Raw genomic sequence first — 23730 nt, forward strand, 5'->3', positions numbered from 1 at the left:
TGGCACGCGGCCGCGCGGCGGGCTCCTCCCGCGGGCCACGGGAGACTGCGGGCCCCTGCCCGGCACGCCGCGACCCCTCCCACGGGCCGGCAGGAGGGCGGCGGCGCAGGCGCCTCTAGGACCCGGCGGCGGCCGGCCGCTGTCCCCAGGCCGCGCGAGTGAGCATGTGCAGAGCTGGGTGCCCGCTAGCCCGCCGCCCGCCCGCTCGCCGCCCGCTCGCCGCCCGCTGACTCTGCCGCCGCGGCTGAGCCCAGACGTCCGCAGCCCCAGGGAGCCCCGCAGCGGCGCCCAGTGCGCGGGCCGCGCCAGGCCGCTCGCCGCGCACGGCTCAGGGGCGTGCGGGCGCCGGGGCGCTCGGCTCCGGGCACTGCGGGGCTGCGGGCTCGCCGCCCCGGGGAGGCAGGCGCGTGGCCGCCAGAGCGGGCGCCCCAGCCGACCGCGGTCGCGGGTGAGTCCTGTCTCCCGGGCGCCCCAACCGGGACACCCGCGCGGGCTGCAGGCAGGGTCTCCGCCCGGCCGACCGCGGGCGAACAAGTTTGTGGAGACGCAGCCGGGAGCGCGGTGGGACTGCACCTGCTCCGGCTTCCGGGCGGGCTGGCGGGGGGCGCCTTTCGGGGGCAGAGAGTGAGTGTGTACGCGAGGCGGGGAGCGCTCCCAAACGATCGGGCTGGGGCCGGTGCGCCAGGCAGTGGCCGAAGCTGATTCCCCTTCCTGGGGAATTGTGAGAGACCGTCCGGTTCCCCGGAGGGAGCTGCAGACCTGGTGCCGGGGAGGGGGCGAGGACGCGGTCTGGGGTGCGCACCACCTCTCCTAAGAGGAGACGTTTACCCAGCGGCAGCTCCCTCTCGTTCCGCTACCGAGCCAGGCTTCCGGTCAGCGAGGGTTTTCTCCAGCTCTTGGGGAACTTGAGCAGAGGCAGAGGCTAAAGCGAAACGTACGTATTTTGTCCCGAAATCAACCCCAAGTAGAGCTTTGCATCTTCCCAAGTGCGAACGGAAACTCAAGACTGAGGCTGCTGATTGCGTTTTCTTTTTAACCGAGACGCCTTCGGGAGTACCCTGCCTCTGGGACCCCAGGGGTGTCTTTTTCTGGGCGTCTGTGCCCTCGGATGATGCCTGCTCATTGCAGGCTCGTCCCTGAGGAGGCAGGCTGGGGCAGAGACGGGCCTCTGTCCCTTTGCTGAGCCCGAGCCCTGGGAAGGCAGGATGTAAGCATTCCAGCCCCCACAGCCCTGCCCTGGGATCCAGCTGCTGCCCGCACTCGCCGGGTCCCCAGCTGCTCCCGAGACAGACGGACTCGGAACTCCACTGCACTTTTTAAACATCAGATGTCCTCGTCCGTCCTGTCGCTGGAACAGCATGCTGTTCGGTTGGGTCGTCCTAGGTTGGGACACCGCGCCATGGTTGAGATCAGGAGATGGGGGCCTTTTATTTCCTCGTTTTAATTGCCCAGGTTATTAGGCGCAGGAAGTGCGGGAGGTGGAGAGGGGAGCAGAGGAAGGGGGAAGCTGGCTGGGCCTGCCCTGTCTGCGGCAGCCCCCACCTGATGCTTGCAGGTGAGGAAAAGAGGGCAAGGGGGACCTGGCTCTCAGTTATGTCTCTCACTCCCTCATATACCCTTGGCTGGGCCCTCGGAGTCTCGTGGAGAAGGTGCCCTGGGGGACGACCCGAGCCTAGGGGCTCCTTCTAGAAGGAGGAGCGGCTCTGCTGGTTAGTGGGGGCATGTGTTGGTCTCCCAAGCACACTTGCTGTAAGGAGCTCCATGAGCTGGGCAGGCGGGGCTGTTGGACTGAGCCTGGGCGAGTAGGGCAGGCGGGCTGTCGGGCTGAGCCTGGCCGCTTTGCCTTCCCCCGGAGGAGCCCCCTGGCCCTCACCCGCTGCTGCACCCTCCTGTCCTCAGCAGGACCATTTCCACAGCGCCTCTGGAAGGAAGAATGCCTTGTTTGGGGGAGGGGGGTGTTAGTGGGCGTTGGAGCCCTGTAGGGTGTTGCAGTCCTGTGGCCTGCAACATATCTGGCTGGAAGGAAAGGGAAGCATGGATGAGGCAGAAGGCCAGACCCCATCCCTTCCCTCCCCTCCTGCCTGCCTAACCAGGCAGAAGTGGATATTCCAGGCCACCCATTGGTCAGCTTCTAAAGCCTGAGCCTCCAGCCAAGTCAGTTAAAGCCCAGCACTGGGGCAGTAAGACTCAGAGCTGGTTCCCTGGAGCATCGCCCGAACGGGCAATACAGAGCCTCCGGGCCAGATCGAATCGTGTCTGAGCAGGACCCTGGGGAATGGGTGCTTCTCTTCGTAGACACTGCTGGTTTGTGCTCCTATGGGGCTCGGATCCCGGTGCCCTGACTCTCCCTCTGGTACTACACTGAGGTCTAGGCCAAGGACTTGGGGGAAGCTCAGTGTTTAGGCCCTCGGGGTCTTTAGATGTAAGAGGTACTTGATAAGCAGACCCGCCAGCAGGGGCAGAACGGGGCTAGAGGCAGGTGCTGCTCGTCTGGGGAGTGAGTGCATGCACAGGGCCTTGGACTACCTTCTCCTTGGGGCTCACTGTCTTGTCTTCACACTGTTTCTTCTCATCTCTCCACATGGCTTTAATAATCCATGTTGACTTGTTGCCTGCAAAATTATCAGAAGTGTGGCACTTCTGGAGAATGTGGTTGAGGAGGAACTCTGCCTCCTAGTGTGGATGTGAGAAGTAGAGGAAAGAATTGGCTAGATTAATTTTGTAATCTGTGAAAGGCAGTACGCCTGTGGGTGGCTGTTAAGGTCTCTCTGTTCCACTCTCTTGCTGCTGGAAACCAGAGGGTGGCTGTCTTGGCATGAGGCGGGCAAGAGGGAGATTTCTGATAATAGGAATGCCAAAGGTGCCTTGGGTCCCCTCCCCTTGCATGACTGTAGGCACAGCGGGCAGAGAGCCAGAGAGGGGCAAGGCTGACTTTGGTTGGGTGCTCCACTGACGCGCCCCAGTGTGTCCAGATCGCTCAGTGGGATCTAGGCAACCCGCAGGAGTGCACCACTGAGTAGGAGGAACGTGTGAGCAAAACAGGGATCTACGAAAGAGGTGACCTGGACGTAGCCCAGATGAGGACGCAATTGGCTGTTTCAGGAGTGGATTGAGCACCAGGTCAACCAACCAAAAAGGGAAAACGCCGGTCCCCAGAGTGGTATTCTGTCTTTCTTTGCCGCTCTGGCCCCTAGCGTGGTACCTGAAAGAACCTTCATCTCTGGTGTTGAACAAAGAAAGGCTGTGTGATCCGGTAGAGGATACCACAAATTTAGAATCTGTAAGTTTGAGTTCAGTCTAGCAATAGCTATTTGTCTTGGGTCAAGTTAACTGGCCCTCCTTCTGCCTCAAAGTCTGCATCTATAAAATGGGGGTGATAATGATGGTGACCTCACAGGTTTATGTGACAATCACGTGTTGAGCACACTTGATGGTGTGTGAAAGTACCTTGCAATCTCTAATGTGGCATAGAAAAATGTATTCTTATTTATATGAACTTCAGCAGTAGATTTGACGGAGGATCCTCCCTCCTTTGCATGGAATGGAGTTTTGACCTTACTGTTATGTTTTATATCTTTTTTGGAACATTTCTTACTTTGGACCTTTTCAGTAAAGTTCTGAAGTTCAGAAGATCAAAGATTTGCCTCTTTTGTGTTTGCTTTGGCAGCATATATACCAAAGTTTGCCTCTTCAAAGTCAGGGACCCCGACCCCATTCCCATTTCCCAGACTATATCCCACCCAAGGCCAGCAGATGTATATTTAGTGGGTCCTGTACTCTTTCTGAGTCTCCAAGGCCCGGAGGCAGGGGACCCAGGATGAGGGCAGCATGGCCCTGAGCAGTGGCAGGTGGCTGGCGGGCACCGATTCCCTGGGTGCCTATCCTGTGCTCCACCCGCAGTGAGCAGAGGCACTGGCTGTGTCCGTGGGGACGCACAGGCTGGGAGGAGAAGTAGGCAGAGCAGCAGTGAGTCCTGATTCCACGGAGGACCGGGCGCAGTTCACAGAGCCTCCAGCCTTGCTGTCTAGCACTGGGGAGCGGCTCTGTTCCAGGGATCAGGACGGCATTTGAAAGAGGTGGCATTGGAGCTGATGCCTCATTGATTGTTGGCTGCAGTGCATTTCAGAGCCATGAGACAGGGCTCAGGCATCCGTGGCCGATGATAAAACATGTATGAAGGGGCACAGAGTACCTCGTGCTGGCCAGGGGACACTGGTTGGGAGAGCGCGTTCTGGAAGCGATGGTGAAAGGAAGGGGCTGGGAGACTGAACCAAGAAGGGCCAGTGAATGCCAGGCTGAGGAGCTTCAACTTGGCCACCTGAGTCCTGGGGAGCCATTGCAGGCTGTAGCGTTAGTTCTTCGTGTTAGAAAGATCACCGCCTCAGACTCCTGGGAGTGGCCAGCCTGGTAGGGGTGGGTGGGGTCCAGATGCCAGGCACTGAGCCTGAGCAGGGCACAGGCAGGCTGGGGTGGGGTAGGAGAAGACAGGGAGGGGTAATTCAGAGCGCTGAGTCCAGCTCGAGGGTCCCTGGTGGGGCTTGGTGAGGTCCTAAGACGGACGCCCACCCCCTGGCTGCCGGCCACGGAGGCCGGGGCCCGGAGCGCCCGTGCCGCGGTCGGGAGGGCCGCACGCTGGGTCCTGTTCCGCTGTCTTCGCGGCTCTCACCTCACCAGGAGTTCGTGGCTCTGGGTCCCTCGAGGGTCACAGCCCGCACTGCAGTGGTCACGTGGCTGAGAGGCTACTGGGGGTGTCCGGGGCCATTCTCCCCTCACCTGCCACTGCTGGTCCTCTCTGTCCAGGGGTGGTGGGGAGGCAGAGTCACGTGACCGAACCCCAGCGGCTACGGGTCAGGTCTGTGTCAGCCCTGAGCACCTTCCTCAGCGCCCAGGCCCCCAGGGACTGCCCCCTCTCCTCTCCTCTCCTCTCCCTGCTGCTGCCACCCCTCGCCTGCTCAGGTCCTCAGACCCCCAAACCTAGGTGAGAGGCAGGTGCCGTCTGCCCAATGTTCCCTCACCTTCATGTTCGCCATCTACCTGGGACCCGGATAACAACAAAGAGCAGAAGAAGGCTCAGGCTGTCTGAGTCCCCACCTGGGCTAGGCTCCTGCTCCCTCCCTGAGACCCCCCAGAAGCCCCTTTGTCCTATTATTCTCTTCTTATTCCTGAGTGGGACCTCAAGGTCTCCGTCCCTCAGGCCTCGCCCTTCTCTGAGGTGACACTTGGCCTCTAGAAAGCCACTGGGCATGGCAGAGGTGCCCAACCTTGTCCAGCCTGAGACTCTGTACTCAGCCCTGGCGTCCCCTCCCAAGAAGGCCTGAGCCTCAGGCAGAGGTGGAGCCCCCCCATCATCCCTCTGAAGCACGTTGCATGGTTCCTAGAAGGGAGGAGGCACTGCATGGGAAGCATGGCCTAGGGAGGATGACCCAGACTTCCAGAAGTCTGGGGAGGGGCCCAGGAGGCGAGAACACGTACCCATGTGGCAGCGTGTGGGAGGTTTGGCTCGGAGATGCCACGTGCAGCACCATCCCCAGGCGCTGTGGCGTGGCGTGTTTCCAAAAAGGTGCCGATGGAAGCACACTACACTACTTTCAGGAATAAATCTTGCCTTGTGTGAAGCCAGAGCTGGCGTGGGGAGAGAACAGGAAGCTTAATGGGCATGGGGTCGGCTCCGAAGCCGGTGGCCTGGGTCTGAGAGCTGGCCCTCCCTGTTTTCTGACCTTGGGCAATGCACGCCACCCGGCGGAGCTTTGGAGGCCTCGGATCTCAGGGTGGGTGACCGGGGCATCCGCCGCGGCCGGGTGTGTGGAGTGAACGAGATGCTGCAGGTAAAGTGTCCGAGGCTGTCTAGCCTGTTTAGTAACATTGCGAGGGATAAATAAATGGTGATGAGGAAAAAGAAGGCGAATGCTGGCAGCCATCTTAGCGTGGGACCAGCTTCAAGTAAGAACGGATCCTAGGCGCACCCCAGCGCGTGGGGGGCTGAGAGGAGGCGAGGGTAACCAGCCTCCCCCATGGCCCGGCCGCTGCAGGCCTCCCCTCAGCGTTTCCTTGTCGGCCTCTTTGCCTCCTAACAGATGTTCGCCATGGTGTGTAGGTAATAGAAGTTTTGCTCCCTGATTCAGCCCCACAACAATGCTGGTGTATCCCCATTTGACAAATGAGGAGCCTGAGGCCCTGCCCTGTGTGGCCATTTTCCCAGGCGGATTTGCTTTCATGAAGAGCCCCCTGGCTTTGGGGCGCAGTGGGCACGGCTGACGGGCTCCCAGGCCCAGCGCGTTCAGGCACCACTAGGCATCCCCCCAGGGGCTGGCGAGTTCTGCTGTCCCACGGACCTCGTGGCTCGGCTGCAAGCCCCCGGCGGGCACCCCCCATCACCCAGCCCGCCCCCCGCCCCCTTCCGGTTCAGTCACTCGGCAAGCAGCTGCCAGCCCTGCCTTGCAGGCTGAGGACTGGGATCCGGGGACGTGGCGATAAATCATGTGTGATCTGTGCCCTAGAGGGGCTGGGAGGAGAGGTGGGCATGGCAGAGAGTGGGGGTGATTGGCAAGTATAATATAGGTGGGAAGTGTGGCAGAAGTCCAGGGCAGGGGGACAAGTTCCTGGTGTCTCGGGCAGGCCGCCCCCAGCAGCCCACGGCAGGTGTTCTGAGCTGGGAATTGGCTTTGTGATTTTAGAAGTTTGGAGTGGCAGCTCTGGCCTGAAAGAGGCGGACCCCTGCCTACATACGCACTGTTCCCCTCCCCAGAGCAGGGACAGCCCCTCGGGGAAGGGGGTGCCCCAGAGAGGACTTCGGAAGGCCTTGAGGCACTTGCGTGCCATCAGTACAATCCTCATTGTCGCCCTGACGATGGCCCGCCCACTGTGCGCCACCCCGGCTTATAGCTCGTGTCCAAATCCTATACATAAAATGTGTATGGGATCCACACCACATCTTCCAAATTCTGAACTGTCCACATTGCTGCTCCATCTTCTCAGGACCTTTCTTTCCAGAGCAGGAGCCCTTCCTTATCCCCTTTATTAAATTGTATAGGACTTTGTGCTGATAGAATCCTAGTCTTGCGACCAGAAGCCCTTTGTGAGCAGCCCTGGAAACCCCTCTTTATGGAATTACAGTCGAGAAAGGATAACATATAAACCTCAGGCACCTTGTTAACTTCCGTGTGCCTGAAAGACTTCAGCTGTGTTAAGCTGCCTTATTTAATTGTGCTCATGCATCGCTCCGTGTCTCCTGCTTGTCAGGCTGAGTGCCCACAGCTCTGGATAAGTGGAACTTGAGATTTCATTGCCCTAAGACCCCTCAGGAACGGGCTTCTGGTATCACGATTCACCTGTCAATTTATCTTATCATTCATCTTTAAAAATGTGTTCAGAAACAAACGTCACTGAGCGCCTGCACTGCCAGGCCTCACGCTGGAGGCCCAAGTTACCAAACTGAATGGGGTTTGACCTCCAGCCTTGAGTCAATCACAGTCCTCCCAGGATGACTGACAAGCAGACGGACAATCAGAATCTTCCCAGGATGTCAGCGCCAGGACAGGGTCAGCTGTGGGCTGTGGGAAGACAGAGGATCCTATACCGGTGGGGGGATGGCAGTCAGGGAAAGCTTCTCGTAGGAAGTAACACTCCCAGGCTGAGCCATGGCGGAAACACAGGGATTCACTGGGCAAAGAGGGAGGGAAAGACATAAGAGGCAGTATGTACAAAGGCGCCAAGACAGATGTGCTGTGGTAGGTGTGCCGGACCGTGGTGTGTGTGTGTGTGTGTGTGTGTGTGTGTGTGTGTGCGCGCGCGCGCGCGCACACGCATGAATGCATGATGGGGAAGCCAAAGGAAAGGGGCTGGCAAGAGATGAATGGGATGGGTCGACTCATGAAGGGGCTTTGTGTGCTGTGCTAAGGAGCTTGGAGTTTATCCCAAAGCCACGGAGAGCTATTGAAAGGGGCTTTGAGCAGGGGCGTGCTGTGATCACATTTGCGTGTTAGGGGATCACCCTGGCAGCCCTGTGGAGGATGGATCGGAGGGGCCAAAGCTGGAGACAGGGAGATCAGTCGGGATTTCTTGGGATTTTCTCTGTGGTTTTACAGATCTGACAAGCTGGCTGGGGTGGGCCTGGCGCGCACCAGCTTAGAGAGAAAATAAAAGCTCTGGAAGCCCATCTGAAATGGCTTCCTGACTCAGAGTTTAATTCCATCTTCATTTGCTGATTCCCCAACCTGCCGCCCCCACTCCAGCCTAAGGACAGACACCTCGTATTCCCAGATCCCTGTCCTCCCCAGAGTCCTGAGCGCCTGGCAGCTGTCAGTGTTTAGTCAGAAGGGATCGTGCTGGTCTGGGCTCCTCTGGATCTTCACCCCTGGAATGCCAGGCCGCAGAGCCCAAACATTGCCTTTCCTCTCACACCCGGCCGGCTGCTCGCAGTGCACAGAGCAGCCATTGAGGGGCCGCGCGAGGCTGGCGGGGGTCCCGGGCCACGTTAGTTACGGGCAGCGGCTTAGTCACGCTCCTCAGAGCCTTTCTTCTTGGGACAAGCATGGCCTTGTGCTGAGGGCCCTCCTCATGCAGCCGCCTGGCCCGAGGCAGCTGCGGAGCCCTCTGCCAGCCCGTACAGCACACTTCGGAGGCCCTGCTAACGGGAACCGAAGCACGGCGTGAGCGCTAAGCCCTGGGGGCAGAGGGCCACCCTGGAAGGCTGCTCTGAGAGCCCTTCCGCCTTCTCTGCGTCGTCGGGCACCCCAGCCTCCGTTCGCAGGGGCGGGGCCCTGGGCAGTCCTGTTCCTTTGGCCTGTAGCCTTGAGGAAGCCTGGGAAGACTGTGGAAGTCTTCCCCCGCCCCTGTACCCACTCCTGTGTTAAAGCCGACCAGCCTCTGCAAAGCAGTTCCCAAAACACAGCCTGCAGTGGCATTGTGCCCCTGGAGTCGGCGGATTGCACGCGCGTATGGAGCACCCACTGTGCACTTGTGCCCCAGGCAGGGTGCTCTTACATGCGGCGGTGTCTGTCTGCAGGCTGGGCTGCCTGTGTAGTTCAGAGCTCGGCCTCTGAGTACAGACTGCTCCAAACCGTGGCTTCTCTGTCCACCAACGGTGCCTGGGAAAGTTTCCTTGCCTCCTTTTGCCACGGTTTCTTCATCTGTTGTGTGGGGATATTACAGCATCTACCTCGCTGGGCTGGTGGGAGGGCTGACTGAGGAAACACTGAACACGTTTAGCTGAGCACCTGACACTTAGTATGGGGTCAGTACAGGGCTGCCGCCGCTCTCCCCCTTTCATGACGCTGTCGTTACTGCGTCTTCGCCGCTGCTCGGGGGACAGCATTCTTCCCATTTAAGAGGCGAGGAAGCTGAGGCCCAGGCAGTTCAGTAACTGGCCCGATGTCACACAGCCAGCCACGGGCAGAGCTGAGGTTTGAACCCGGCTCCCTGTCCAGTGCTCCTGCAACATAGCCACCGCTGGGGTAAACGGAGCCAGCAGTGAGGAGCTCCCGACCCTGAGGAGGGGCTGGGGGTGGAGGGTGGGCCCTCCCAGGTGGGCCCTCCCATTTCATCTTGTGCTTTCTCTCTGCTTCTCCAGGTCTCTGAACCAGGAGACGAGAGTCGACAGAGCTCAGGGATGGCGAAGGGCCTGACGTGGAGGCGGAAGCTGCCGCTGCAGGGCCCAGTGGCTGGAGATAAGTGATGGTGTCATCTGAGCACCTGCTGGAAACGGGGCAGGAGGAACAGTAACCCCCGGGGAGCGCAGGCTGGCTCCACGATGCGGAGATGACGCCTCCGGAGGCCCAGGCCTCCCTCCCGCCCGGGTGCTAGGAGCCATCCCCAGGCTCCAGCCAGGAGCCCTGCCGCCCAGGGGCATGGCCAAACCCTTCTTCCGACTCCAGAAGTTTCTCCGCCGAACACAGTTTCTGCTCTTCTTCCTTACGGCCGCCTACTTGATGACCGGCAGCCTGCTGCTGCTGCAGCGGGCCCGAGTGGCCCTGCCACAGGGTCCCCGGGCACCTGGCTCCCTGCAGGCCTTACCCGTGGCCGCCATGGCGCTGGGCGTGGGCCTGCTGGACAGCAGAGCCCTGCAGGACCCCCGTGTCAGCCCAGAGCTGCTGCTCGGCGTGGACGTGCTACAGAGCCCCCTGGCCCGGCCCCGGCCTGGACCCCGCTGGCTCCGGAGCCGCAACTCGGAGCTGCGCCAGCTGCGGCGCCGCTGGTTCCACCACTTCATGGGTGACCCCCAGGGGCTGCCCGCCCTGGGCCCCGAGGCCCCCAGGCCAGCCGCCAGCAGCAGAGGTGGGTGCCCAGCCCCGGTTTCCCTGTTAGGGTGTGTTTTGGGAGCTGCTCTCAGGAGCCCTGCTCGGGGTCCCAGAATTGGTGGCCCCTTTCTCCAGCGCTTGGGGCAGCTGAGAAGTAGGCGCTGTAGGCCCACGGGCTTCACAGATTGTTCCTTCCCTCCTGCTCTGCAGGACACAGGAAGGGCCCATGATGGGAAGCCCTTTGAAGTTTGCTCTCTCACCAGCTGGACATCCATGTGGCTCAAGGCCAAGATGTGTGAGTAGGTCACTTAGAGCTCAGGCCTTGGGCTCAGACCATTCTCATCTTGACTCTTGGCTTAGCCACAGACTCGCTGCGTAACCTTGACCATGTCGTTTAATTTCTCCGGGTCCCTCTGACATGAAGAGAGAGACCTACCCCAGGGTTCTTGTGAGGACTAAATGTGATCGTGTAAAGCAGTGGTTTGCAAAGCGGGGTCCCAGACCAGCAGCTTCAGCATCACCAGCGAGCTGCTTACAAGTGCCCATTCTCAGGTTCTCCCAGGCCTGCTGAATCCCGAGCTCTGGGGCAGGGGCCATGGGCCGTGGGCCGTGCAGCCGCGCCCTGCAGAAGATTCTGCTCTGCCTCTAAGCTGAAGACCACTGGGCTGGGGGACCTAGTGTATTGTTTGGCATTCAGTAACTGGCAGCTATTATTATTTAATAAAAAAGGCTAACTCATATGACATTTCCTATGTACCTGTAAATGTGCTATTTATGGGCACCATTATTATATTCTAATATTCCAGATGAAGAAACGGGGGCACGAAGAACTTAAGTAAATTCCCGAGGTCCTTCTTTTAGTTTGGGTTCCTGCAGGCAAACCCTGAAACAAGAGTTCCAGTGCACATGGTATATTTGGGATGGGACCCCAGGACCACTGTGAGGGAGTGAGAGTGAGACAGGGAAGGGGAGACAGCCAGCGAAGGGTGTGCGACGGAGCAGGTGGGGACTCGGGACGAGGGGCGAGCAGGCATCTCAGTGCAGCCTGGAAGCAGCAGGGCCTGGGGACATGGGCACGATCACTCCTGCCGCAGTCACACTGCTGGGAGTCCAACATAGGGACAGCTGGCTTCCGGTCGGGGCTCTTGCACTGAGTTCCACAGGCTCCGTGCAGGGCCCAGTCATGGGGCCTGCATGGGAGGGGCACCCAGAAAGCGTCCGGCTGTTGTTGGGCTTTGGGCTTATTAGACAGAAAGGACTAGTTCTTTATAACCTGACTGCAGCGTGACTGGCCAGCAGAGGGGAAGGCTCAGGGTGACCTAGTTATAGCCCTGGGTGTAGAGTTCGTACGTCCAGGAGACCCAGTGGGTACCCCTTTGCTTTAAGTCATCTCCAGTGACTCAAGGAAGTGATGGAAGGGGCTCCAGGGAAGACCGAAGGGCTGTGGTTAGTTCAGCTATTAAATACCAGTATGGCCTTATCAGTTGTTAAAATATTGGCACGGTTACAGCCCCGCGTCCCTGGGGTGCCGTATACACTCTGGCTTCCCCCCCCCAAAGAGACCCCCAAACCTCCCTAGGACCCAGCAAGTGAAAGGTTAATGCTCGGTACCGCAGGAACAGCAGCATCCAGTTGTAGTGTTGAATGGTAGCAATTCCGAATGGTCAGTAACCTCCCATAGGTTATTAAATATGTTTAATATCCCCCACGATTTCAGGGAGGACGTGTACTCTGGGAGAGGCAGTTGTGTCCCGGGCTGGAAATCTTCAGAGAAAGCGGGGAGGGGCGGGGCGCTGGCCCGAAAGCCCTCGGGGAGCCTCCGTCCCCTCGGGGGGCCCTACACGGCCAGTCAGGCCTCATTGGTGGAGGGTAGCCCCCCGTCCAGCCCTCGGGACAGCTGTCGGGGCTGCGCACAAAGAGGGCGTCTCTCTGAGGCGCGGGCAGCCTGCCATCCTCCTGAAAAGGGATCCCGCGAGCCGCGGAAGCTGCAGGAGGCTCCATCAATCACTGAGCATTTCATTATACCTTGGACAACATCCATAATGGAATAAAATGTCAGTAAGTTTACTAGGGGAAAAATAGTAACTTCTCCATAGCCAGTTTGTTTTTTATTGATAGTAATTTCCAAAGACATTCCAATATCTCCAAAGCCATCATTAATAGCCGCACGGCATGTCCATTTTGATGTGCAAATGAACAGATGTGGAGTCACAGACAATAATGCGTTGCCTCCATTTCAGCCGAAAGTAATAAATCCACCTCAGAATGTGTCCCAGCGTATCCCTCGGAAGTCCTTTTCTTTCTGCACATCCTCGCCCCTGTCAGGGAGTTAGAAAGGCCGTTCATTATCTTTCCAGAAGAAAGGGCTCACCTCCTCCTCACGGAGAGGCAGGCCATCTGCGGCTCAGGACCCTGCTGCAAACTGAGCCCAGGCCAGCCAGGCGAGGGCTCCCCCCAAGACTGGTCAGTGCCAACAGAGGGCCAGCTGCTGACTGGTTAGCCACTCCCTGTTTTCCAAAGAACCCAAGCCTGACTGATTGAAACCAGTTCTTTCTGCCTTTTATGAATGTGTTAATTTTTCAGCTGCTACTTACTGATCCATCATCACACCAGGTCCCAGGTTAGAGTATAGGATCAGAATAATCATAGCTGTTATTTATTCGAACATCTGTTAATGGCAAAGCATTGTTCTGTGTAGATAGATGTACGTCTGTTATCTCGTTTAATTTCAAACAGCCTTATATGTATATGGTGCTACTGCCATGTAATGATGAATTTGAGTTTCAGGGAAGTAAAGCAATTTTTAAATGTTTATTATTAAACATGAAATGTTGACACAACAGTCATGACTGAGCACAAGCAACATCCCACGCCTTGTGTTAGACACTTCCTGTGTGTAATGGAATTCTCACCACCACCCCATGAATTCCACGGGAGCACAGCCCCATTTCACAGGTGGGAAAGCTGAGGCTCAGGGAGGAGAAGCTGCACATGCCAGGTCACACAGCCAGATCATGATGGAGGCTGGATTTGAACCTAAGTCAGCCCATTCCCAAAAGCTGCTCCTTATTCCCCCAGATACAGGTACGTACCATTCCTCAGGCGTCTTGAGCCCAAGTACCTTCACAACCTGTAGGTTAATTTCTCACCAACAGTGATAAATGTTTAACAACCCCCGAGCTTGTGTTTTGGATGTTTAATTGAAAGCTATAATAGAATTTCTTCTTCGTTGAGCAATACATGAGAAATTTCTGAAACATTAGTTTTCTTATACTAAGTAGGAGGCTGAGGAGGCAAGCAGCTCATCCTCGCTGACCTGGGGGAAATCTTTCTGCAGTGGTCCATTCTGGTGTCTGGGGTCCTGAGACTTTACATAACCAGAGAGTAAAGCTTTCAGGGTCTGGGGGTCTGGGAGTCCTGAGTGGAGGGGTGTAGCGTGTGCCTATGGAAGGACACGGGGTGTGGCCACATGTGTGCTGATGGGATCACGAGAGGGTCATTGCCTGGAAGGGGGAGAGATACCTCCCTCTCTTAGGGTGACAGGACAGGGCTGCTGCAGACTCCCACTGGCATGTGCATGGTTGGGTCGGCACTGCCGCTGCGTTGCGGTGTCATGTCCTCCTCCAGAGGCGTATCAGAGGTGCCTGGACTGGCGAGGACCCAGCAGTCCTTGGTCTTGTTGAGCCCCATACAGCACGGCTCTCTTACAGGCTAATAGACTGAGCTTACACACCTCCAGTGATGGGGGCTTGCTTGCTTCGGAGACAGCTGGGTTTTTTGTTTTTTTTTTCTTGAAATAATTCTATCTGTTTGCAAGATCTTGTTTATATTGCTAAGATCAGTTTCCACAATTAATTTCTGCCTTCTGAATTACAAGGAGGTGACAGAACCTGCCCCTTGGGACTTTTGTGGAGATAGGGAGGCCTCTCTAAACCTAGGAAAGGTAGGGATTGGGGAAGAAGAGGATTCAGGGCAGCTGTTGGGTTGGCCAAAAAGTCCGTTCCGTTTTTCCCATAGGATGGCTCTAGTTGTGCTTACTTGTCTTTAACTTCATTCAAAACCCCAATTTTGTTAGATTGTATTGCGATAGCTGTCATAGCAGCATGTATTTAAGAAAAACATCAAAATTGGTTAATTTTTCTGCAGCCATTTTAATTTTGAAGATGGAAGAAGATACACAACATTTTTGATGTATTATGGTGATGCAATATTTCAAAAATGCAACTGAAATACAAAAAAAGGTTTGTGCAGGATATGGAGAACGTGTTGTGACTGATCAAACATGTCAAAACAGGTTTGCAAAGTTTTTTGGTACTATTGACATTTTGGCCAAATAATCCTTTGCTGTGGGGCTGTCTTATGCATTGGAAGATGTTTAGCAGCACCCCGGCCTCTACCCACTAGAAGCCAGTAACGGGAAATAGCCAACATACTCAAAATATCCAAATCAATAAAGTTATTGGTGAAAATGAAAAATGTGTCTTTTAGTTTATGGAAAAAAACATAACAGATTTTTTGGCCAACCCAATACTGAAGCCAGCAAGACTTGCTGAGTTGGGGTGGAAGAACGTAGTATTCACACTGACACCAGGTCCCTGTCTAGGGGGACAGTGGGCCATCAACTAAGAAAAGGGGCAGGAAGGGAACAGGATGGAAGTATCCAGAAGCACTACTGGGAAAGTGGGACCACAGCCTCATCCCCTGGCTTCCCTGAGAGGTCCCCTTGGCCAGGAAGGACCGGGGGTTGCCTTGGCATTTCCTGAGGGCGGGGGGTGCTGTGATTAGGAGCCCTCCCTCTCTCGGGGCCTGAGTCTGCTCTGCTTCTCCGCCCTCAGGCACCTATGTTGGATGCTTCAGTGACGATGGCCAGGAGAGAACGCTGAAGGGCACTGTGTTTTTTGACTTGAGAAAGATGACCGTCTCCCACTGCCAGGACGCCTGCGCTGAGCGGTAAGTGTGGGCCCCGGACCCTCTTCTCCACTGGAAGAGAGGCCAAGAGGCAGTCCCCACAAGGAGGGGACACTCTGACTGCCAGTTGGCTGTCAGAGTGTCACTAATCAGGGCTTGATTGGTCAGGTCCCAGCTGTCCAGAAGAAAGAAAGTTTACTGATGAGGTGGCAGGGAGTTGTGGAAAGAGCCCGGGGCTCGGTACCAGGAGACCAGGGTTCGAGTCCAGCTCTGCCAAGGACTTACTGGGTGACTTCGCTCCAAGTGCTTTTCCTTTCCTGGGTCTCAGTTTACTTCTATGTTTAAAGTAGAATAAAGGGCTTTAACCCAGATTTTCCTGAGGACCTGTCTAGCTCTGGAGGAAAAGTTACTGTGTTTATAACAAGACTTGTTCTTTCCGCTACTGCCAGCTCACTCAGTCATTCCCAGACACTGGGTGTACACCAGGAAACGGCCCCCGCCCTCGAGGCGCTCCCAGTGCCCTTTGCATGTGTGTGCGTGTGTATGTCTGTGCACGTATGTATGCACATGCTCTCACGTGGCAGACGGGCAAAATAGAGTCGGCAGATGGTACTCTTGGTTTATTTCAGAAACATAGATTCCTTCATATTTGTTGTGTCATAAATCCTCACTACCTCCTGCTAGGTAACCACTAGTTACGCCCATTTTATAGGTGGAGAAACTGAGGCCAGCGAAGGAAAAGGCAGGGTCCCTGTCAAGTGTGCTTTCTAGTCTAGCGAGAGCTAAAACTGAGGCTGACACATTCTCATGTTATGCTCCCAACGGTTAAGGAAACGGAGACTCAGAGGTAGGAAGTGGCATTGAGGGTCACACAGCTCGCGAGGGGCCCAGTGAGGATCAGGAGCTTGTGTTTGGGTTTTTAATCTGGGATTTTTATACCCAGGTCCACGGAGGTGGGAGTTTGGAAGTGTTGGCCTCTTTTCACAGTTAAAATACTGTGTGATACAACATTGGGTCCATTTGCTATCTTTCTTTACCTACAGCCTTACAACTGGGCAGAGGCGGGTAAGAGTGCCTTTTGGGGGAAGGAGGCTGCCGGGGGCCCGTTTGTAACATGTGGGGGCGCTGGGGACCAGTGGCGTGTTGGCTGGCTCATGAGAGCGAAGTTGTAGAAACGTGATAAGCCCGTTAATAAACCATTGGTAACTTGACATCACCTACAGAAATTAGCAAATGCCATCAATTAGGGCTCCTTCCCTCCCATCCTCAGAACCAACTAACAGCACACCACTGCTGTAGATACATCATAATCTGTTCCCATGGATAGCACCTTAGGGGTCCAAGCCCAGGGCCAACAAGAGGAGCCCATGGGGCTGATTCAGTTAGCTTATCACAAAGAAAAGACTGTCCCCTAAACCGGGGCAGATGACCCCGGAGCCTGGCTGAGACTGACCGCCGAGGGCAGCCACCTGCTGCGGGCCATGGCCCCCGGCCCCACCCCCTCACCCAGACCTGACCTCTGCTTCAAGCCCAGCCCTCCTCCTGGCCCCAGACCCAGCTGTCGTTCTGCCATCCAGACTCAGTGCCTTTAGGGCCCCAGCGTAGCTCTGGGCCACGGGCAGCTCACCCCAGGCCTCCCTTTCCCTGCAGGTCCTACGTCTACGCCGGCCTGGAGGCTGGGGCGGAGTGCTACTGCGGGAACCGGCTCCCGGTGATGAGCGTGGGGCCAGAGGAGTGTAAACACGAGTGCAAGGGGGAGAAGGGCTCCGTGTGCGGGGGTGTTGGCCGGCTCTCTGTCTACCGAGTGGAGGAGCTGCAGCCGAGCTCCAGGAAGCGTGAGTGTGCCAGCTGCCCCCTAAGCTCTGCCTGTCCCCTGCTCTCCAACTCCCGCCCTCCCCTGTGCCCACCTGTCGGCCCTCATCCAAATTACTTGGAACAGAAACTCTGCCCTCCCTTTCTTATCACCTTCCCTGGACAGGCTCGTCACAGAGGGGAGTGGGGTTAGAGGGTGCCAAAGGTTGCTTGAGTTCATAACTGAGGCACATTTTTCTTTGTCCCCTGAAGGAGGGAGAAACTGATCAGGAGGCCTGGGACCTAGGCCTGGGCCTAGGTATGGCTCTAACATGCTGTGCGGCCTCAGGCAGCTCGCTTTCCCTCTCTGGGTTCCAGTCTATTTTGTAAAGGGCAGAGGCAGGCCTAGATTTTTGAGCGATGGGGTGGACCAGATAACCTGAAAGTTTCCTAGCTATAGGAAACACCTAGAAACGGTGGGTAAAACTAAACAAACAGTATTTTCCGTGCATGGCCAAACTAAGAAGAAAGTAAGGCCATCCCTTGCTCCAGAACAGAGGGAACTAAAAATCCCAATGGTGAGATGAGAGTCAAGAAGATGCTGTGCAGCTCTGGGTCTCCACAGAGGGAAGTTGCTGGGCTTAGTGGCCTCAGGCTGAGGTTTTAGCGTCCGCATGGGGCAGAGAAGGAGGCTTTGCGCTGGTTGGGATAAGGAATTACATGGAAACCTCTGCATATGGTGGGATTCAGTTTCACTGAAGTATAAGTCAGTAAAATGTAGGTTTTGTTGGGGTTTTTTAATATCATCTACTAATTCAGGGAGATAGAAAGAAAACATGTCTATTTTGACCTGAGCTTCTGGTGGAATAAAAAAAATCTCCCTAAGTGTTTGTATTGTAATTGTGGGCCTGCGTGTGTATGAGTTTTGAGGTTCAGATTTATACGATCGGCCTGGTCCTGGAAGCTCCCCCAGAAGAGCCGGCCCTGGCCCACCTGGCGGTGCTGGCAGAGGCTAACGCAGTGCCTCCTGGGAGCTGTGTCGCCAACCCCAGGTAGAGAGTCCCCGTAGGTAAATTCTCACTGAAGATAAGCTTACAATTTCAGTACAGAACTCAGGGAAATAATCAGCCCTGAGGGAAAGTCAGCCGATGCTTCGGACAGCAAGAACCCCCAAGAATTTCGACGGAAAGTGCTTTCAAATAGAGATGACAACGGTGGGGGCCCCCGCTACGTGTGTCCGAAACTCAAGTTTGTCCCGATTGCGAGCTGATGAGCCCCAGATCCACTTAAACTCATTATAAAAGGCTTCTTTATAAAATAAATAGGACTGTGCACTTTTGCACATCTGGGGGCCATCCTTTTCGTAAGTGGGCAGGGCCAGGCTGGGAAGGAGCCGGAGTGTGGGAGACCGCCCCCCACCGCTGCAAGGGGGAGGCAGTTGGTGATGGAGCACAGCCCAGCGCCCCGGTACGCCGATTCACGGACACAGCCGCCTCCGGCTGCGCACCTAGTGCCAGGGCTCCAGGACAGGAAATGGACTAGTTCAAGGGCGGGGCCGAGCTCAGGAAAAGTGGGCTTAGGTCAGAAGCTGGAACTGCAGACCGGTGTTTGGGAGAGCTCTGCTGACCGTGAACCTTTGCCACACGGCACGGAAGCCTGGCTCTGACAACCATGGTGACTGTTTACGAGGTCAGAGTGACAGGGAGAGTGACTTAGTGCTCAGGCCCGGCCAACCGAGACCGCTTTAGTACTTATAATCAGGGAGGATCTATCTGGGCACAGGGGCTCCGGGTTGGGGAATGGGGCAGGGGTTGTAACCCTGGCAACACATTCCTTAAGATTCACCAATGAGGCCATTAACTCAACAGATAGTCAGTGACACCTGCTGTGTGCCAGGCCCTGTCCTGGCGCAGAGGTTGCCCTGGTGCATGGATTTATCAAGTTCTGCCCTGTCACCCAGGCATCCATGTGGGCTTCCCAAGGATCAGAATGTTCCAGACTGGCTTCTTGGATCTTTGGTTTCCCTGGGTCCCAACAATAGCACCCCCCAACCCCTCTCCTCTGCCCGCCAGCAGGACCAGGTCTATGCGTGGACCTGGGGCAGTGCCTGCTCAGCCACTGACCCTTAGAGAGTTAGTTTTGCATGAGGTTGCCCATTGGTTAAGGGTGAGATGGCCCAGTAGTTCAAGCCAGACTCAGATCTCGAGCTGGCTGGACCTGATGCTACAGTTAATGTTGAAAACGGTGCAGGAGCTGCCCCCTTGGATGGGCCATGGAGCCCACGTGGTTGACCTTTGCCTTCCCACTCCCTTCACAAGGGGATAAGCCGGCAGGATCTCTGTTAAGAGGCAAGCAGGTGACCACCCATGTTAAATGTCAGCTTGTCCCTAGCAAGGAGCACCCACAGGAATAGGAGCCGTGAATGTGCTCCCCAGGTTGGGATCAGAGGTGGGATCAGAGGCAGGAACAGAGCAGCTCATCAGTGACTTCATCTTGAAGGTGTCCTTCTGCCCTGAGCGGCCCTGGGGCTGTCACCTGGGAAGTGAGGAGGGGGTTGTGGAGAGGCTGCGCTAGATGACAGCCCCTTCCCTGGCAGTCACTCAGCGACGATGTGTCGAGGCGGCTGAGGCTGCCGTCCCCAGCAGCTCTGGCATTGCAGTGTGCACTGGGCTCTCCTGGGCCCTGTCGTGTTCGGTTTGTTCATCCGCTCCGCCCTCATTGGGCACCTGCTGTGTGTCAGAGTCAGGGCTGGGGGTGGGGAGTACAGGGGCGACGCAGTTGCAGCCTCCCCCTGGAGCTGTCCCTGCAGCCGGGGATGCCCGTGACCCTGACCCCTCTGTGCCCAGCCTATGCTGGTTATCCTCTCTGTCGCGTGCCCTGGAGCCTGTCTCCCGGGGTCTGTCCCACCCAGAGCAGCTGGCTGAGGACCACTGCCCAGTCCATCTAGCTGTTTTGTTCTTTGGGGGCCCACTCATGCCACAGGACAGGAAGGAATTCAGTGAGCCCGCACAAGCCAGCGCCCCAGGCCCTATGGGCAGCCACATCAGGGGCTGGCTTGTGGGTGTTGTTGACCCTCAGAACAGCTCTACCTGCCAGGCATTATGCAGGTGAGGAAGCAGTCTCTGAGTGCATGACATGGCCAGGTGTCAGAGCAAGTCACCAGCGGTGCCAGGACTTGACCTCCAGCCATTAGGATGCTCAGCCTGGACTGTTTTCCTGGCACCAGGCTGCTTTCCTTCATTTGTGCCAGGAGTTTGGTGTGCTGACGTCCATACCACTGGCCATGGGGTTGATCAGATGGGCTTCCAGACCCAGGGCTGGTCCTGCGTTGCCATTCTGCATGGAGAGCCCTCCCACTGCAGCACTGGCTGCGGAGGGTGTCTGTGGCTGGTCACGAGCGGTGACAGGCAGAGGGAGCAGGTGGAGACGCTGAGCACCAGGAGACATGGTGTTCAGAGGGGCTGGGGGTGAGAATCAGGATGCTGTCTAGAGAAACTGATGAGTCTGGAAGAAGAAGTATGAGCAGTTAGTGCCGGAACATTCCAGAAGGTTTGTTCAGCACCAGGGAAGCCAACTGGGGATCTACAGTTTCCCACCAGAAGGTCTGGAGAACAGCATGGCCAGAGGCTTCCTCTGTAACAGGGGCTTAAGGAGTGTTCCTAGAATTTGGTGGGACTTCCAGATTGGGGAGGAAGCAAAACAGAGGTAGACTCGATGGCACAGTGAGAGGGACTGTGGCAGGGTTTCGGATTTCCAAATCGACTTTTCTTTCCACACATTCACGGGGAAGTCATAGACTTTTCCAGGTTGCCAGCCTCTTGGGTCACCTCATGCAGAATCTGGCACATTGATGGGTGTACAATCCAGATTTGTGGAAGAAAGGAAGAAAGGGAGGGAGGGAGGGAGGAAGGACACCATCCCCCGAGAGCTGGCAGCAAGAATGAGACCTTCACTTCAGACAAGTGGCCCCTTGTCAGTGACCCTGGGTGACCGAGGTTCTGGTGCCTGGTTTCTCTCAGGAGCTTGGCTTGGCCACACCCCATCCAGGGCGGTTTGCCTTCTCTGATGTGAAATCTGCCCCTCCTGAGGACAGTTACACCTGTTTCAGGATCTGAAGCCACCAGCTTCCCTTGGATCAGACAGTAACAATCAGGAGCAGGGTTTCTCACCGGAACCCCTTTTTTCCCTTAGGGAGGACAGTCACCTACCGCGGGTGCTTCCGACTGCCGGAGAACATCACACACGCCTTCCCCGACTCCCTGATACAGGCCAACGTGACAGTGGAGACGTGTTCGGGATTTTGTGCCCAGAAAGTAAGACCAATTGTGTTCCACCACAGTCCAACGTGTGCGGTGGTCTCAGAGCGGGGGCAGTGCCGGTGCCGGGCCGCAGACGCCTGCCCACTCTCAGAGCGGCAGGCCCCGCCATAGACGTCGCTGAGGGCGCCTGCCGGGAGCCCATTGCTCAGGGTGGTGATTCCAGGCTGGGTGGGGAATTGTCAGCAAAGGTTGTAAAAGCTGAAAGGATCATGCCTTTCTCGACATGAGCTCTTGGCACAAGTGTCAGATGTTAAATTTTAAGACTTGGTTTGGCAGCAAGAAGATGCTGGCTCGGGACTTGGGGACAGCGGGTGGATTTTCCGTTACGTGTGCTGACAGTGTTGGGGCACGAATCTGACTTCAGAGGCTGGAGTCAGGCGGGCACCTTTGGCTCAGCCTGGGCGGAGGGGTGGAACTGACTCTCTGCAAGGGCTGCGCTGGGCACCAAGGGCCATTGTCCCTGCAGTGCATGTTAGCTTTGGGGTGGGAGCGTTGGCCAAGATAGGGCTTGCAAAAGACAGTACAGGGAGTTGCTAAGGGAGGCTGTAGAGACTGTACAAAGAGCGCTGAGGTCTGGGGATGGTGCCCAGCAGTCCCGATTGCTCTGATGCTGCAGCCCCAGAGATGTCCCTCCGTGGCAGTGGGCTGGGGTTTGGGGCTGCTCCTATGTACGGGGTTTCAGGAGCTTTGATGGGACCCCAATACCTGGCATTGTAACAGTGGGGTAGGAGAGAGGAGGGCCTTGGCAATGATGATGATGATGATGATGATGATGATGAAGGTGATGGTAGTTGTCAACAGTAGCTAACGTGTGTTGATCTTTTATCCCGTGCTAGGTACTGTTCCACGCCCAAAAATGTTAACCCATTTAATCATCTCAACAACCCTACGGGATAGTTGCTATGATTATCTGCATTTTGCAGATGAGGAAACAGACAGGGAGAGCTTGAGCCTTCTGCCCGAGGTCACACAAACAGTAAGGGGGGAGGCAGGATTTGAACTCAGTGTAGCTCCATAGCCTGCTGGTGGTTTGAAGGGCACAAGAAGTGGGCCTCAGGGAAGGCAGATGAAGGAGCCGGCCCTCCACAGGTACACCCCCTGAGGATGGGAGATACCCGTCCTCAGCTGACGGCTAGCTTAACTAAGGTGCTCTCAGCCCTCTTGAGATGCTTCCCCTGGAAGTGGGTGGAGACAAAGCCTTCCGTGGGCGCTTTCCCCTTGCACGCCTGCAGCCTTTGATGTGGCTCTCTTGCCTGTCCAGCACTTCCAAAGCCTCTGCCAAGGATGTCTTTGGGCATCAGGGAATCACAAGACACATGCAGCGAGCCATGAACAGTTTGTTGATTTGCAGACATCTGGCCTGAGGATCTCTGCTTCCCCTCTCCCCCTCGTGGGAGCAGAGCCCGGGGTAGAGGCAACAGGGACACCTGCTTGTGTGCGCGCAAGGAAACAAGCTGCTTCCCGGGGCTGCCTTCACACCTGCAGTCAGAGCAGGTCCCTGGAGAGCCCCGCGGGAGTCCGAGGAGCCTGGCTGGGCTGCAGGCCTGGGGAGGTGTCCTGTGCGCTGGGCGTTGTGCCCGCCAGTGCTCTGGTTTCACCCTCCGAGTCCCTCCCAGCGCCCCCTGAGGGGAGATGCTCTGATCCCTGGTTGCTGCTCAGCCAGCGCCGGTTCACACATGGGCGTGGAGTGACTGTCGGACAGCCCACTCTTGATGCAGCGCCCCTGTGCGTTCGTGCTGCTCCCTTTGTGTGGCATTGCAGGGAGGGGGACCAGGAGGGTGGGTGCAGCGAGCAGGCACCAGGAGAGAGGAGAAGAAACAAGAGGACGCGACAGGAAACAGACAACACTGCCATGTGTCCTTGGGGTCGTAAACTATTTGTAATAGGTAATATGCTCGCATGGAACACAATAAAAAGACACCAAAGTGCCCAGAGGGGAGAGTCTTCCTCTCGCCCCGGGGTTGCACACCCCTAGTATCTGTCCTCCCTTGGAGATAGCCTCTGGCCCTGACTTCCTGTGTCCACTCTCAGAAAGAGTCTGTAACTATTCAAGCAGTTGCTTCTTTCAGAGCCATTATTCGTTTGCAAACCCGCAGATGGGAATGAGCCACTCCCGCTCCCCTGTACCGGACTCCTTTTCCTTAACAATCTGTCTTAGCGATTGCTCCCTATTGGCAAGGAAAGTGCTTTCCCAATCTTTTATTCCATTACACGGATGTCCTATAATTTATTTAACCAATCCCCTGCTGTTACACATTTAGCTTGTTTCCAGTCTTTTGCTTTTACAAACAAGGCTGCAATGGCTCTCCTTGTGGGTGGCTTGTTTTGTTTCGACGGATCTGTGAGATAGAGTTCCAGGGAGATGCTGGGTCACAGGCTGTGCCCTCATCATGTTAGTAAATGTTGCCATGTTGCCCTTGGCCAAGGTTATATTAATTTTATCCCCCCATCAGCGATGTAGGAGAGGGGAATGAGGC

At 56.4% G+C, this 23730-nt stretch overlaps 1 protein-coding gene across 1 annotated transcript in view; it reads left to right on the forward strand.

The window, feature by feature from the left end:
• Window positions 1-401: 401 nt before the first annotated feature.
• WSCD1 (WSC domain containing 1) overlaps window positions 402-23730 on the forward strand; it is a 39966-nt gene continuing 16637 nt past the window's right edge. Inside the window, exons 1-5 of the mRNA XM_054575634.1 lie at window positions 402-448; window positions 9569-10272; window positions 15071-15185; window positions 16794-16978; window positions 21126-21247. Coding sequence (XP_054431609.1) covers window positions 9846-10272; window positions 15071-15185; window positions 16794-16978; window positions 21126-21247 — 849 coding nt within the window. The 5' untranslated portion in view covers window positions 402-448; window positions 9569-9845. The remainder of the gene's footprint in view (window positions 449-9568; window positions 10273-15070; window positions 15186-16793; window positions 16979-21125; window positions 21248-23730) is intronic.

Source organism: Pteronotus mesoamericanus, unplaced genomic scaffold (genome assembly GCF_021234165.1).
Source record: "Pteronotus mesoamericanus isolate MK-2021 breed Mesoamerican mustached bat unplaced genomic scaffold, CSHL_Meso_final contig_317, whole genome shotgun sequence".
NCBI lineage: Eukaryota > Metazoa > Chordata > Mammalia > Chiroptera > Mormoopidae > Pteronotus > Pteronotus mesoamericanus.